Source organism: Simochromis diagramma, unplaced genomic scaffold, assembly GCF_900408965.1.
Source record: "Simochromis diagramma unplaced genomic scaffold, fSimDia1.1 OVJJ01000205.1, whole genome shotgun sequence".
In the NCBI taxonomy this organism is placed as follows: Eukaryota; Metazoa; Chordata; class Actinopteri; order Cichliformes; family Cichlidae; genus Simochromis; species Simochromis diagramma.
Genome location: NW_024386782.1, coordinates 8,663,165 through 8,677,689, shown reverse-complemented (window position 1 = coordinate 8,677,689; position 14,525 = coordinate 8,663,165). Strand labels below are relative to the sequence as shown.

The following is a 14,525-nucleotide window of genomic DNA, read 5'->3' as shown; positions in this document are numbered from 1 at the left end:
TAGATTTACAAAAGCTGCCTTAAATGTTTAGGCACATGGCAGCAGACCGTGGCCTCACGCAACTGTTGTCCCTGTAGATAATGGCCCTAGATTTCTGGTCAGTAGTCATACTGGTATATTCACTTGTTTGTAAAAAGAAAAAGAAAGGAAAAAACAAACTAACCAGCATGGAAATACATACAGTTTCTATTTAACCTGACATTCCTTCTTTGCAGAGATAAGGTACTCTGGTAATGACCGGAGACTGTTACAGTTTTTTGTTTTACCCAAAATTATTTTCTTTAGCAAAATACTTTTGGATAATTAGTATATTAATTCAAATAACATCTTTTATATATAATGTTTTCTGTGAGCACAAGAAAAGTGCTTATAGATGATTTTCTCAAATGCTAAATTAACCTAAAATTAACATAATACACAAAAAATCCAAGCATAACCCCGAAATACATACAAACATTAGCGATTCTTGCAAAGATTTTGACACTACTCAAGATGAAAGTATGTAAAACTGAAGCAAAGAAATAAAAGGCAACGAGATTTATCATAATGATGGTATGAATGTAGCATGTTTTATACAAGTTGCAATAACTGTTTATTGCAACGTAAAGTTTGGCACAGCTTCATGCTAGCTTTCAAATAACTGCAGCGATGGCATGTGTTACATGCAGCAGAAGCATGCAAACAGAGAGGAAACAACCAGATGAGCCACAAAGTTCATGTCTTAAATAATACAGGGAGCAGACTAATATCAATACAATTATGTTTAATTTGACAAAACATATTTATAAATGTAGGATCAGCTGGTTGCCTTGATACGTTAATTTAATGATTTTATTACATTTTCTTGCCGCCTGCCTTTGATCTTTGTGGTTGCCGATGGCACAGCTTCCTTGTTGGGTCTTTGTATTTCATGTGATTGAATCTGACAGAATTTACCGGTTGCTATGGCATCATAAGTACAGGCACAGGAAGAAAATGAGCGCTTGTTTACATGTTTAAATGATTTCTTTTTAGTGAAGCCACGTTTCAAAGCCTTAGGCACAAAAACAGATGGTAACTAAAAACTCCAGACATTTGAGGGTTGCACTGTAGACAGAGAGAAAGTAAGATGATGATTTCGTGAATAGAAACAACACAATATGTATCCAGAGACACTGAAAATCTAGCATTATAGTAAGGACTTTTCTGATTATTACAAATCTGCCTTTGATTTTAATTTACCCTTGCTTTTTTTTTTTTTTATTTCTATATGCTGCAAGTTTAACACTAATCAGACTGGTAGCTTGTGGTAAAAACCACGCAGAACAAAGCGTAAATAAACGTTATCTTCTCATATAGATTTACAACATGTCCTGGGTACTAAAGCACTAGGTAGAATAAATGGTAAACTGTAAAACTCTGTGAATCACGAATGATTAACCCTGGCCTTTAATCATATCGTCGCGCATATTTCATTTTAAGTTTCTCTCTTGGATGCTGAGTTTATAAACTGTGAGATAAAGAGAGCTGATAAATGTTCAACAGTTGCTGGATTTATGTGTGGAAAGCATTTACTGAACATTTTACTTTTGTTGTAAACTGTAAATTATAACGTCGACAAAGGTGCAAAAGAGTTTATTGTACACACACATTTATATATATATATATATATATATATATATATACATTGTTGACGTGGCATTTCTCTACTCTAGAATAATGGTGGTAACGGTTTTGTAGCCGTGCTGCTTGTCAGTAACAGCTTATGACACTCTGTATGCTGATACACAAGGCCTCAACCTAGATCTCACCACACAGAGCCCTAGAGAGAATAAATAATGGACTGACCCCTTTTCTCAACGTTTTTTACAATCATCGCTCAAACTGTTGACATATTAACCACATTTAGTGTGGAAATTTGTTCCTTATTTGAAAGCTAAACTCCATCTTGCTGCTGTTTTGGCAATGTTTACCTCATTCACCCCCTTTTAACTTTTAAATGCATTCTACAAGTGGCTTCTGTTCGCAGTATTGCAATTCTCCTTTAAATAGTATTAATTTATTCAGTAATACTATTCACTATGTTTGAATTGCCTTGTTTAATAGTAATATTATACATAAATGCATATCTTCATTTCCCTGCAGAAAGCTTCTCTTACATTTTTATTGTGTCTCCAATACTTTTTCTTTTCATTTTTGCAGCACCTCATTACCCTTTGCCTTCAAAGGGACAGCTCAGGAATAGAAACTTCCCAAACCAGCAACAGGCAATGGCCTGCTTTCATTCCTTCTCTCATACTTTAACTGCTGAGAGACATGAAAGAACTTGAAATTTGTTTTCTGACATATTTAAATATGTGTCGCACAAATTACTTATTGAAAGGCAAAGAAAACGGCTAAACTTTACAGTTTTCTTACACGAGAGACAGAATGTGTGGATTCAGAGGCCGGGGCGAGATATACATGACCCAACATGTGGAGCAAAATATACATGAAGAAGCAATGCCTATAAGCTGTCTGAGTATGACTAAGAATGTTTGTGCAAAACCATAATGCTCCAGTTAAGTGCTGAGACACTGGCAAGCTGGTTTCAAAACTGAGCTGTCAAAATAAAGCAATTAGTAACTGACGAAATATTTTGAGGTCAGACTTTTCTACAATGATAATTAAAACATAGTTTCCACACATAGCACTAAAAAAAGCCCAGAATAGATAAGAAATTATATTTTTGTTTGAACCACTTAATTTTAATTCCACCTCTGAAGATGCCTTTACCTTTAGATCTTTGCTCTTACATTTATAATTGTTTACCAAACGCATCACAAATGATCTGCAGCTTTGCACTGAAAAACTAAAACGTGTTTGGATAAACACACACACACACACTGAGATCACTGAGATTCTAAGAAGGGTTTAAATGTTTTTCTCTTATATGTTTTAATGATGAGTCATTATCTGTCCTGGTCATGTGAGACAATAATCTACTGATAAATATTAGTTAAGGAAAACCATGATAACTCTGTCTGTAAACAATCATATTTTTATAAGTGGAAGCCATATTTACTTGATGCATATACAAAGGTAAGCACATTTCACTGTTGTTTTTTACTGGGCGACCATGGTTCAGGGGTTGGGAAGCGCATCTTGTAACCCCAGCTCTGTCTGTCCAGGTCATTGTTACCTTGGGCAAGACACTTCACTCTACCTACTGGTGTTGGCCAGAGGGGCCGATGGCACAATATGGCAGCTATATTGCTTCTGTCAGTCTGCCCCAGGGCAGCTGTGGCTACAATTGTGGTTTGCTTCCACCAGTGTGTCAATGTGAGAGTGAATGAATTGTGGAATTTTAAAGCACTTTGAGTGTCTAAAAATATAAATATACTGTATAAATGCAATCCATTATTATTATTTCATTGTCCCATGTCTTTTTTATACTAGGGTGCATTGTTTTTTGTTTAAAATCAAAAGCTCTTAGTGACTCAGCAGCTTGAGCAAAATGAAGCAGGTGTATCGCTGAGAAATGAGCAGCGCTCGACATAGCTGTTAAATCTACTGTCACAACACATTTGTTGCCCTTCATGTGCTGTTTTGTCTTTTAATCGTGCAGTCAACTAAAACTATTTAACTTCTTCCGTGTGCTCACTGACAAATGAGTGGGAAACTATTTTCCTTGACAAACAATTAAACAAACGATTCTTTGGAAAATCATTGGGTTGTGACTGTTTTGTGAGTCAAATCCAACACTTTGATTGACTGAACTTAAACTTCACAGAATTTGGCCACATGAAGTCTGTGAGTGATCGCATGTGCTACACAGGTATGCTCTACCTTAAATGGGTTCTCATGAAACTACTACATGCTTGTGAATAGGCGTGACTTTATTGTACTGAATTGAAAAATCTTGGCATGCATTTTTATCATTTTGGCAAAAGTTTGGAATTCTTGAATGTTTTGGAACTGAAAATGGTGCCAGTGAATCACTGCACAGTATTCACAACCATCAGGGTATTAGTCACTAAGTGTCTGGCTATGTACTTTACCGTGTTCCTCATTCCAGCATATCAACAGGTTATGTTTCAACAACAACATCAGGGCCATGCTGGCAGTAAACGTTGACGTTCTGACAAAGGAAGATGGTGCTTTCACGGCCAATGTGTCTCCGTTGCTCAACGAACACGCTTGCGAACAATGTTATCATTACTGTGCTGTTCAGAGAAAAGCATTCTTCATTCTTTGGAGGTTTTTCAATTTTATAGCTTTGCAGGTTTAAGGGCTTTAAAACCATAAATAAAATTTCATGCAATTCATTTATATTTCACACTACATGCATTTAATTTTATATTCTAAACTCACAAACACACAAAGAAGAAGCTTATAAAACAGATTTATTATCTAATCATCTTAAAATAGACCATTTTAAATTATTGCATTATTGTGTATTTTTACAAAATTATATGTTGTTTAAGTATGAACACTGCACACACATGCCTTTAGAAATACTGGAGTAGCATAGAATTACTATAACTGCTCATTAGTATACTGGCTTTAAGTACACCATACTATCAAATGAATATTTACAGTCTTTCCTTCATAAGAAACAGTTACACACATAAATATGTATCTATGATTTTGTATGTAACTTTTAATGATTCCACTTGTGATATTGTATACTTTTTTTAAATTATCTTATTATAAAGCCATAATAAATGATTTAAAGCTTTATACACATATCACCATGTATATACACATTGAGACATGGCGTCACAAGCTACTACATGCACTGAGCAGAGTGAATACGTGGTATGTGAGTTGCTGTCATTGTGTGATTAGCTTACAGAATTCCATCCCTGACATGCCACCATTCAAAGTAGTGACTTCACTACAGGTTCTGTGTCACACTCAACGCAAACAGATTATTACCTGAAAATCAAAACATTCACACCAGCACAAACATGCTCGGCCTACCTTCTACAAACACTTACAGAACGCACAGTTTGCATAAACAGCAGTTGAATAATTTTGTACTTGGCACAGTGACAGCAAGAGGGTAATGTCAACACCGAGTTCCAGGTGGTTTTACAAGGATATATATTTTTTTCCGTTTATGTGATGACACTGTGGCTGCACAGCCTGTCATGGCAATTGGTTGCATCTTTTTCCCGGAGGTATGTTGCACAAAGATGGGTTGTTCAGCAGAAGTCAGAGTTTGACCTGGGGGAATAGCTGAGAGAAGATGACTGGCATCATCCAATAAGACTACAATATAAAGTTCACATGGAAATCAACAATTTATCTTGTTTGGTTCTATCTCCATGATTCAATTGATACACCTGGTGCAATTGTACTGCAATTTCCTCAGGCTGAAATTGCAAGACTTAAACATTTCTAAAGCCTTTCAAAACCTCAACGCAATTACCAAAAACAGAAAATTAATGATCATTTGTTAGGTGAATTCTGGGCAACAGGAAGGACAGGATGCACTGTTTAAGTGACAAAAACACAATAACACAAGTTTCCATGTGGGCTGGTAAATTGGCATGACATTAAAAGTTCACACCTAAACACTGAGCTTTGATATGAGACATCTCGAAAGCAGGTGAATGTGTGACGAGTGCTGGCACAGAGACCCGAGTGTTGTTTAAATATTACACACCAGCATGGAAAGATTGTGCAGTTGATTGTTTTCATCATAAAACGGTTGTTTAAAAAAAAAAAAGATGAAGTAAATAATTACACACACACACACACACACACACACGCGAAAACAGATAGCCCTTGCTGTGATTACGGCGCTTCCTGAATGGGACAAATAAAACTACCTGTAGGCACCGCACCTTAAATGCAAAGGAAATATACGCCCCCTGGTTGTCTCAGGTAAAATAGTCCCAGTGTGTGTTCCTTAACATTTCACAGGTGAGACTTTTAAACTGGCTTTGAATGAGGTGTGGGTTGGAAAGTTCGGAATATTATATTAAATGGTCATTATGATTTTTTTTTTTAAATTAAAGACACTGGAACGCAATGTGAAGGTATTTGTGATATTCTCAATATTTTAAACTCACATGCCCCGCCCCCTTGGGTTGGGTCTGAGGTAAGCCGCCTATAAAGTGCCGCTAACACGGACCCAAGGTGAGAAGGGCTTCAGCGCTCTGGCAGGTATGATTAAGAAGACACACTCCTTTGGATACAGCCCAAGACTCTCCGCATCTTGACTCACACGAAGCTTCGGACTTTACGCAAAGAGCTCTCCGAGGTTTATTGCTGGACAGATTCTACTGAGCAGCACACTAACAATGAAGCTGGAGGTGCTGTGTGGGAGTCACTATGACATGAAGCATTTCGAGATGTCAAGTGATGCTGAGGGTCATGGGCGATCACCTTTCCCTCCTGAAGAGGAGCTGGGGTCGGATGGGGACTGCGTGGCCCACAGTCCTCCACCTGTCACCCCGTCCGGCGGCAGCGGCAAGTCCAAGCCATACACACGTAGACCCAAGCCCCCGTTTTCATACATCGCTCTAATCGCTATGGCCATCCGGGACTCACCCAGTGGACGTCTGACTTTGGCGGAGATAAACGACTATCTGATGAAAAAGTTTCCGTTCTTCAGAGGCACTTACACCGGCTGGAGGAACTCGGTTCGTCATAATCTGTCTCTTAATGATTGTTTTCTCAAAGTGCTCCGGGACCCTTCCAGACCCTGGGGAAAGGACAATTACTGGATGCTCAATCCTCACAGCGAATACACATTTGCTGACGGGGTATTCCGGCGCAGAAGAAAGCGCATTAACAAAAAATTCAGCAGGGAACAAGAGGAGCCCAAGCACACAGAGGAGCCGCAGCTCATTCACCAGTCTGCCCCGAGCACCAAGACCGATTCCTGTCCCAAGTTTACCAGTTCATTCGCTATTGACAGCATCCTCAGCAAGCCGTTCAAGAGAGACTTAAATAACGAACGTTTGCCTCCCTTTCCTGCCTTCCCCTGGCCCTACTACACTGAACTAATGACCTATCATTCAAACACACCTGCCTCATATCTATATGTTAAGTCACCCTGTCATGTGAACTCCAGTGCCCAGCATGTATCAACCCCCTATGGTGGTGGGTTTCTTTCATAGACAATTTGCAATATCACAAAGAAATGTGGACTTGCTGTTCGGTGACTCAAAATCATCACCTTGAGTTAGTCGCTAGTTTAATCTGACATAACTGTGGCGGGATGGTGGTTCCCTTTTATTTTTGTAGTAGTTTATCCTTAAAGCGTTTTCAAACTTGAAATTTCACACTCTGTTAGATATGTTACCGAGCAGAGCATTAACTTTATTTCTTTAACAAACCTGTTAAAAATATGCACTTTGACTGTTTTTATGTCTTTTTATTTTGAGAAATGTGAAATTAATAATAAAAAAAAGTTGTGCTGATATCTGTTTCCTATTGTTGTGGCCTACCTATAACTGGAATTATAGATACTTCATAAAAGCATAGTTAACTGCCAGTGCAATTATAGAACGCACTATTCATGAGGGCGTATTCGTCTGACGCCTCCCCGAAACTGTTTTCTAAATCTTGCATTGCCCAATATTTGTATAATAATAATAATAATAATAATAATAATAATAATAATAATAATAAACTTGGTATTGTTCTTTTTTCCCTCTTTCTTTCTGCTTCATGCTGCCAAAAGAAATATCATATAGTAGTATTTACTTTTTCATGTTCATGAAGCTCGCTGCTGCCGGATAGGGGCATCCAATATTTATGTTTTCTGTCTGGCGCTGCAAATAGCTGTCGCCTCAGTCACCACACATACTCAGGAAAGGGTTTATACAAATGTGAGCTCAACTCAAATTCAGAGCAGAAAGAAGGGTATTCCAGTTTGAGCTATTCATCTGACACTAGAAAGTAAATTTCCTCTAAAGCAGCTGTGCATCCTGGACGCACGAGTTTCGTGTTGGTAACAGCCTGCGCAGATTGTGCTTTTAACTTCACTGATGGTGACATTATTTCACGTCTTAAGCCACTCGAATTGCTCTAAACGTTTCACAGAAGAAATGAACTTTGCATAGCGACATGTTCATATTTTATCATCTGAATCCTTCCAAAGACTTTTGTTAGAGTGGCTACTTTCATTTCTCCAGGGATGTAATCCAGGCTCCGAGAGGTAAACTGACACTTGGGCGCTGTGTGTGGTATGTTGGCACGCTCTGATGGAAAAAACATGCTCTGGCCTCTCATGTCAGAGCCCTTAACCCTGAACAGATCCCAACCAAATCAGGAGTCGGTGCTTCTCCCGCACAGCTTTACAGTCTAAAGCTGCAATTGGGCACCTTCAGTGTTTGCTGTAAAGGGAGGTAAAAGGAAATAATTTGATCTTAATCGAACTCTGAGACTTCATTCATCATGATGTCGTGACAAATACCGGTTTGTCAAATGTGGACAGAAGTGTTTTGGAAAGTGAGTCGTGGGAGGAGATTTGTCTTACTCCAGTGTGCAGTGTCCGGCTTCTAGGCTGGATACTTGCCAGATGGGGAGGGAGTAGTTCCTGGCGATTTCTTGGAGGGATTTGGGGGAATAGAGGGGCAGAGAGAGATTTAAGTACTGATAGGTGGTCGAGTTGTGTTTGGCCGGGTGGATATGCGCAAGCAAAGTCTAGGAGCTTTATTTCCCCTCTCTGATGGGATTATTGCCAGCGATGGGCAGAGAGAGGAAGGAGGCTCAGCGCCTGCGTTTCTTGATTTTCACGGTTATAATCTTACCGAGCATCGCAACGGGACACTGACCTCCGTGAATTCTGCGTTAGGAAGCCTTTAACGGTGCTTAAAATACAGGAAAAGAGAGTTGCATGTTGTATGAAACCAGAAAGAGGCACGGCTATGACGACTGAGAATTCCCAGCAACATCTGGATCTACCCAGTCCTCTGCGCGCAAGTCCAGCGGCCGGTGCTCTAAGTGCATCTGTGCTGAGCCCACAGCCAGTGATGGAGAGCGCGCATAATGAATCAGCTAAAGGGAAAAAGGGAAACTCCGGCTTGAGGCGCCCCGAAAAGCCTCCCTACTCATACATTGCCTTAATTGTGATGGCTATTCAAAGCTCGCCAACTAAAAGGCTTACTTTAAGCGAAATATATCAGTTTCTCCAGGCCAGATTCCCTTTCTTCAGGGGATCATACCAGGGATGGAAAAATTCTGTCAGACATAACCTGTCTCTGAACGAGTGCTTTATAAAACTACCCAAAGGTCTAGGCAGACCTGGCAAAGGGCACTACTGGACCATCGACCCTGGCAGTGAGTTTATGTTTGAGGAGGGCTCGTTTCGTCGCAGACCCCGGGGGTTCCGGAGGAAATGCCAAGCTTTAAAACCAATGTACAGGATGATGAATGGGATCGGGTTTGGTGCATCCATGCTGTCCCAGAACTTTGATTTCCAATCACCCGCAGGCTCATTAGCATGTCATAACAGCTACAACTTAGATTTAATGGGTAATACAGTTCCAGGTGGCTTCGATGGACTCGGAGGAGGACATCACCTCCCGCACATGTCATCAAGCTCCGGGTCGTCATATATGGCCGCATGTCAGGTGGCCTCTAACTCAGACTATTGCCCCGACAGCAGCAGTAGCCCCCTGCAGTCCTCCCCAGCGATGATAGGCACTTTGGACTGTCAGTCTCCATATGCAAATGCAGCTTCACATTGGAGTACACCTGGTGTGTCATCGTACATCAAACAGCAGTCGGTGAGATCAAGCAGTCCAAACTCCTCAGCCGTACAAGCGGGAATGACGTCTTACGCGCTGGACCAGGGCTATTTGCACCATAATGCACGAGATTCTGACATTTCAGGTATGCATTTTATTACCTACACTGTTTTATATTCTCTACTTACCACAGTGAGTCACTTGAGGCCGTGAATAACTGATCATTTATCTATCACAGATAAAGTCAACGCTCTTTTTAAAAAACAAAAAACAAAACAAAACAAAAAAACAGATTTTCATGTTTCACACACGTAAAAAATACATAGAAAAATCAAGATTTCACAATGTATTTTTATGCGAACAGGTTTATTTAAAAATCTGTACATAAAACATATCAATTTGTAATATATTTAAAATTAAATTGAAAAGCAGCAAGATGAACCGAAAAGTAGTTTTTAAGGCTATAAAATATTTTTTGATATTTCTTTTTTTTTTTTTTATCACGCATCAAAATATTGGTGTTCAATCGTGGCTTGTGTTTCATTTAACTGATTTATTGCTATCATTGTTATTTCACATTTTATTATCATGCCATACCGTCTGCATAGAAGCCTTTTCAGAGGTCCCCGTGTTACACAAATGTAGGTCTAAATACACAATAACAGCAGCTCATTAAAACTGTTAATTATGAAAATAAACCTTTTTTTTTTAAATTTCAAGCAGATTCATAAACTTCACTAAAAATGTCAAACCTGCTTTTATTGTATTATCGATTAGTCTGTAAACACGTTTTTTTTTTGTTAAAATACGCTAAAAGGCACATTTGTATACAATGAAAAACATTCATTAATATATATATATATATATATATATATATATATATATATATATATATATATATATATATATATATATATATATATATATTTACAAGTAGTTCTTTTTAGAAATATAAAATTAAGAAAATCAGCAGACTTGATTTGTTTATCAGAATCTGTCTCAAAATGCGTTTAATTCCTTATTGTTTGCAATGGGAAAAATCTGTTGTTTTATTACGATTTGTGACTTTAGGATGTTAGAGTGAGGAATCCACTAGAATTTGCATCATCAACTGCCTAACAGTGTAAACATGAACTGCTCTTATATCCTTTGGATAAAGGCAGCTATGGAAAATATGACAACTTTAATTTAAAAGAAAAAAGAAAAAAAGAAAGACAGAAATAAATAAATGTTGTTCAAAAGTAGCGCCAACCAATTTTAGGTCTAAAATTGTCTAAAAGGAAATGCTCTAAAGTTGTGGCCCTTTTTCTTTTTTCTTTCTTTCCTTTTTTGGTTGCGTGCTTCTATAAATCTACAGCTTGACCAAAGAAATGACTACTTGACCTCTTGTATCCTGTTTGTTTACAGTGGGATTGTCTCGATATTCCAGCCACTCAGCTCCCGTGTGTGACAGGAAGGAATTCGTTTTAAACCTTCATCCCAACACCAGTGGATCTTATTATCATCAGCTCCATCATCATCATCATCATCATCAAAGCGTCTATCAGGACGTAAAGCCATGTGTAATGTGACAAGAAGAGGCAAAGTGGTTCCTAAAATAAAACCCCCAAATCCACTTCATTTAAGTTAAGCCCTTGGCGGAGTGATTCTAACATAACATTTCCTTATACGGCAGCTTATGAAGCACATCTTTCTTTCCAATGAACTTTGACCTTTCAATTTCTTTAGTAATCATTTTGTTGTGGGGACTTGTTTTAGCACTTCACGTTTTCCTTATGCGACTGACGTCACACACATGGATAAGCAATATCTATATTGTACCAAAAACGTCAATATATCTGAACCTTTCACTTAATTTTGTTTTGTGTTTTTTCTGATGGTTAAACTGTTGCTTCCCGCCTGTAATAATCCCTAATCATTAAAGAGATTTATTTTTGAAAGGACCATTTCGAAGTGATGTCTTAAATACTAAATAACTATAAGAAAGGGTAGACAACGTATTTTCTAGAAACAGTATAGATCTTTTTTAAATGTTGGATTTAAAAAGTAAGTTTTGTTTCTCAGGAGCTCAGCAGAACAGTAGTCTTTAAAGTTTTGCAGAGGCAAAAATTTGAAACCATGAGAAAGCAAAAGTAAAAGACACACTCATCAGGGAACACCAGTTGTGTTATGGGTGCTTTCTTCTCAGTTTCATAAATATGAACGAAGTATAGATTATTTTATTTGATGTTATATCGACTTTTGCACATTTTATTTATTGTGAAAAGTTGGGCTTAATAAAAAGTAGTTCATCTTCAAGGTTGTTCATATTTTGACGATAATTTATGTATACGTTGTGACTTCTTTGCATTAAACTGCTGCCACAACTCCATCACTGATGTAAAATATAATACTGACATAATTAGTAGCCAGAAAGAAGGGGGAGAGGAGGCCACGTACAGTGAGCAACAGTGAAGTGACAAAATCTTACATTTTTCTTCAGTGCTTTTTGGTTTAACTTGCACTGCCATCTCGTGGTAAGTGAAAGTTTTTGGAATTCTAAAATAAAATTTCTGCGTTTGGTATTTGCAGAGGATTCAAAAGGTCCCACAGAACAGCCAGATGGACATTCAGTCACTTTAGCAGACGGTATACGAAACGGTATTTATCGATCAAAAACATAAACATGAAAACATGAAAAGAAATCCAACAATTCTTCTGGTACAAACTGAACCTTCAGACCAAAAGAACCTCCAGACATAAAAACGTGACAAGGTGAATAAACTATATTTCACATAGACTAATGACAGTGTACGCACCCTGATTTTTTTTAGACAGCCATACTCTCGCTTAATTACCCACACGTGGGTCTCGTTCTATCGTCATACATTATTATCGATTTATATCACATTATTGCGAACATAATCCACATTGTTAGTATGAAAGTACATGTTCATATGTATATATATTTGGAAAGTTTCTACATAATTTTAAATTTCCTAAAAGCAAAGGCTTCTTCTTACATAAACCTTATTAACGGCTCTGCTGTCCATGGTGCTGAATATGCGTTTTTTATTATAAACGCAAAAGTAATGGGGCACTTTCTGTATTTTTAAGATTGTAATACTCACTCAGTATATAAGAATACACACACTGTGTTGTATGTGATATAGAGATCGGTAATTTAAAGTTGGTGGGTTTACAAGTCCAGCCCCGATAAAGGCAAAGGTTAACTGTATTAAATTGCATCTCAAATATTGAGGTGTTTGTAGGTGTGATTTTATGTGATACTGCTGACAGCATAAGAGTCATCAAGCGTATTCCTTTATCCAAGCATTCTCCTAATGAATCACTTCAAGGTTAAATTTCATTGGGAAGACACAGATTAAAATTCTGGCATTATTATTCTTATTTTTTTAAAATACAAATTAACATAACGTAACATGCAGTCAGAAAAAACAAACATTTCAAACAAAAACCGAAATAGGAGGTTGTTCTATTTCTGGAGGAACAGTCAAATGCTCCTCACTAGCCCAGCAAATGACAAAATTTAACTACATGGTTATTTTGAATTCTGGGACTCCAGTTTCGATCAGTGCTCTGATGTGGTTTAGTTTGTTTCAGTCATGACTGACATCTTTATACTTTACTCTTTATAGTGACTGCTAACTGACCAAGAGAATGAAAGGCATGCGTCGGAGCAGCTAAAGACGATAAAACAAGGTCTAAGCAGAAAATTGACCAAACGCATGAAAATAATTTCATTCAACATGTCACTGAAGGGAATGAGACCGCAAGAGACAATGGTCCAAGCTACGAGCCGCTGTATTTATATGGGTCAGAGAAGTGGTTTGCGCCTTGAAACAGTCAGTGTCAGTGACAAGCACAGTTATTGATATGAGATATTTTAATTGCATATAAATAAATTACCATAATACAGTACTTACAATAAGACAAACTTTTTTTTCATCATTAACAACTATAACTATTTACAAAATATGAATGACTGTTATTGTTAGTTTTGTCGTTGTTGTTATTATTCTAAGCAAAGAAAGTAAAAGCAGAAAACGGAATATCACTGTAAAGAAGTCTAGATTCAGGAAAAAAAGTGAAATACAGTAGTACCCGAGAAAATACTTTAAAAAGTACAGCACAGCTATCTATCTATCTATCTATCTATCTATCTATCTATCTATCTATCTAGATCTAGATATATATATATATATATATATAAAAGTATAACGTCATTAGAATTGTACAGCTTTTTCCAATAAACAGTAGGGTATCATCCTGTAAATAAATAAATAAATTAAATTAAAGATGTTTAAATAAACAGTATGTTTACAGTATGGTCCTTGTAAAGTTACAGAAAATCACCGATGCTGCCAGTAATTTACTGTAAAATTTTGTTTCGTTTGTCACTTTATTAGGCAAATGACTTGTGAAATTACTGATCGTAATGCTTTGGCTACAGTAAGAAGCTTTTTGTTTTGTTTTTGTTTTATTTTTCTATTTATTTGAATATTTAAAGGAATTTGTGGCACTACACTTGTCATTGTTAAAATTAAGGTAAAGATAAAAATACACGTTTTTATGAAGGAATTGTTTTACTAACCTAAAAGGTCATGCTTATACACCACAACCCAAACGGTTCTTTAGTATGCTATTTATGCATACTAAGTTAAATACACATAATCCATATACAACCTGTTTACTCTTTCAAATAGGCAAAAAAAATTGTCTGTTTGCCATTTAATGAATCTCTTTAGTCCTGCTTGACACGCTGACCTGGAACATTAGAGAGCCACAGAGAAAATGCTCTTCTCTGGTATCCTGAAACACCTGTGGAAATTATTTTAGTTTATTCGCACATTT

The 14,525-nt window shown here is 37.4% G+C and overlaps 2 protein-coding genes across 2 annotated transcripts; both read left to right on the top strand.

Annotated features, from left to right (window-relative positions):
* The first annotated feature begins 6,098 nt into the window (after positions 1-6,098).
* Positions 6,099-7,397, top strand: foxq1a (forkhead box Q1a). The gene has a single exon (XM_040021185.1). The coding sequence runs from the start codon at positions 6,273-6,275 to the stop codon at positions 7,092-7,094; it is 822 nt and encodes a 273-aa protein (XP_039877119.1). The 5' UTR covers positions 6,099-6,272; the 3' UTR covers positions 7,095-7,397.
* A 125-nt stretch (positions 7,398-7,522) lies between these two features.
* foxf2a (forkhead box F2a) lies at positions 7,523-11,336 on the top strand. Its single transcript, XM_040021176.1, has 2 exons — positions 7,523-9,816; positions 11,079-11,336. Exons 1-2 carry the CDS (start codon positions 8,826-8,828, stop codon positions 11,240-11,242), a joined length of 1,155 nt encoding a protein of 384 aa, XP_039877110.1. The 5' UTR covers positions 7,523-8,825; the 3' UTR covers positions 11,243-11,336.
* The last annotated feature ends 3,189 nt before the right edge of the window (positions 11,337-14,525 follow it).

What these genes read in the sequence shown, in the direction of transcription:
- foxq1a (XM_040021185.1), top strand. Translation starts at nt 6,273, where the DNA reads ATGAAGCTGGAGGTGCTGTGTGGGAGTCACTATGACATGAAGCATTTC.
- foxf2a (XM_040021176.1), top strand. Translation starts at nt 8,826, where the DNA reads ATGAAACCAGAAAGAGGCACGGCTATGACGACTGAGAATTCCCAGCAA. An exon ending in ACGAGATTCTGACATTTCAG is followed by an intron (nt 9,817 to 11,078) that starts GTATGCATTTTA and finishes GTTTGTTTACAG; the next exon opens with TGGGATTGTCTCGATATTCC.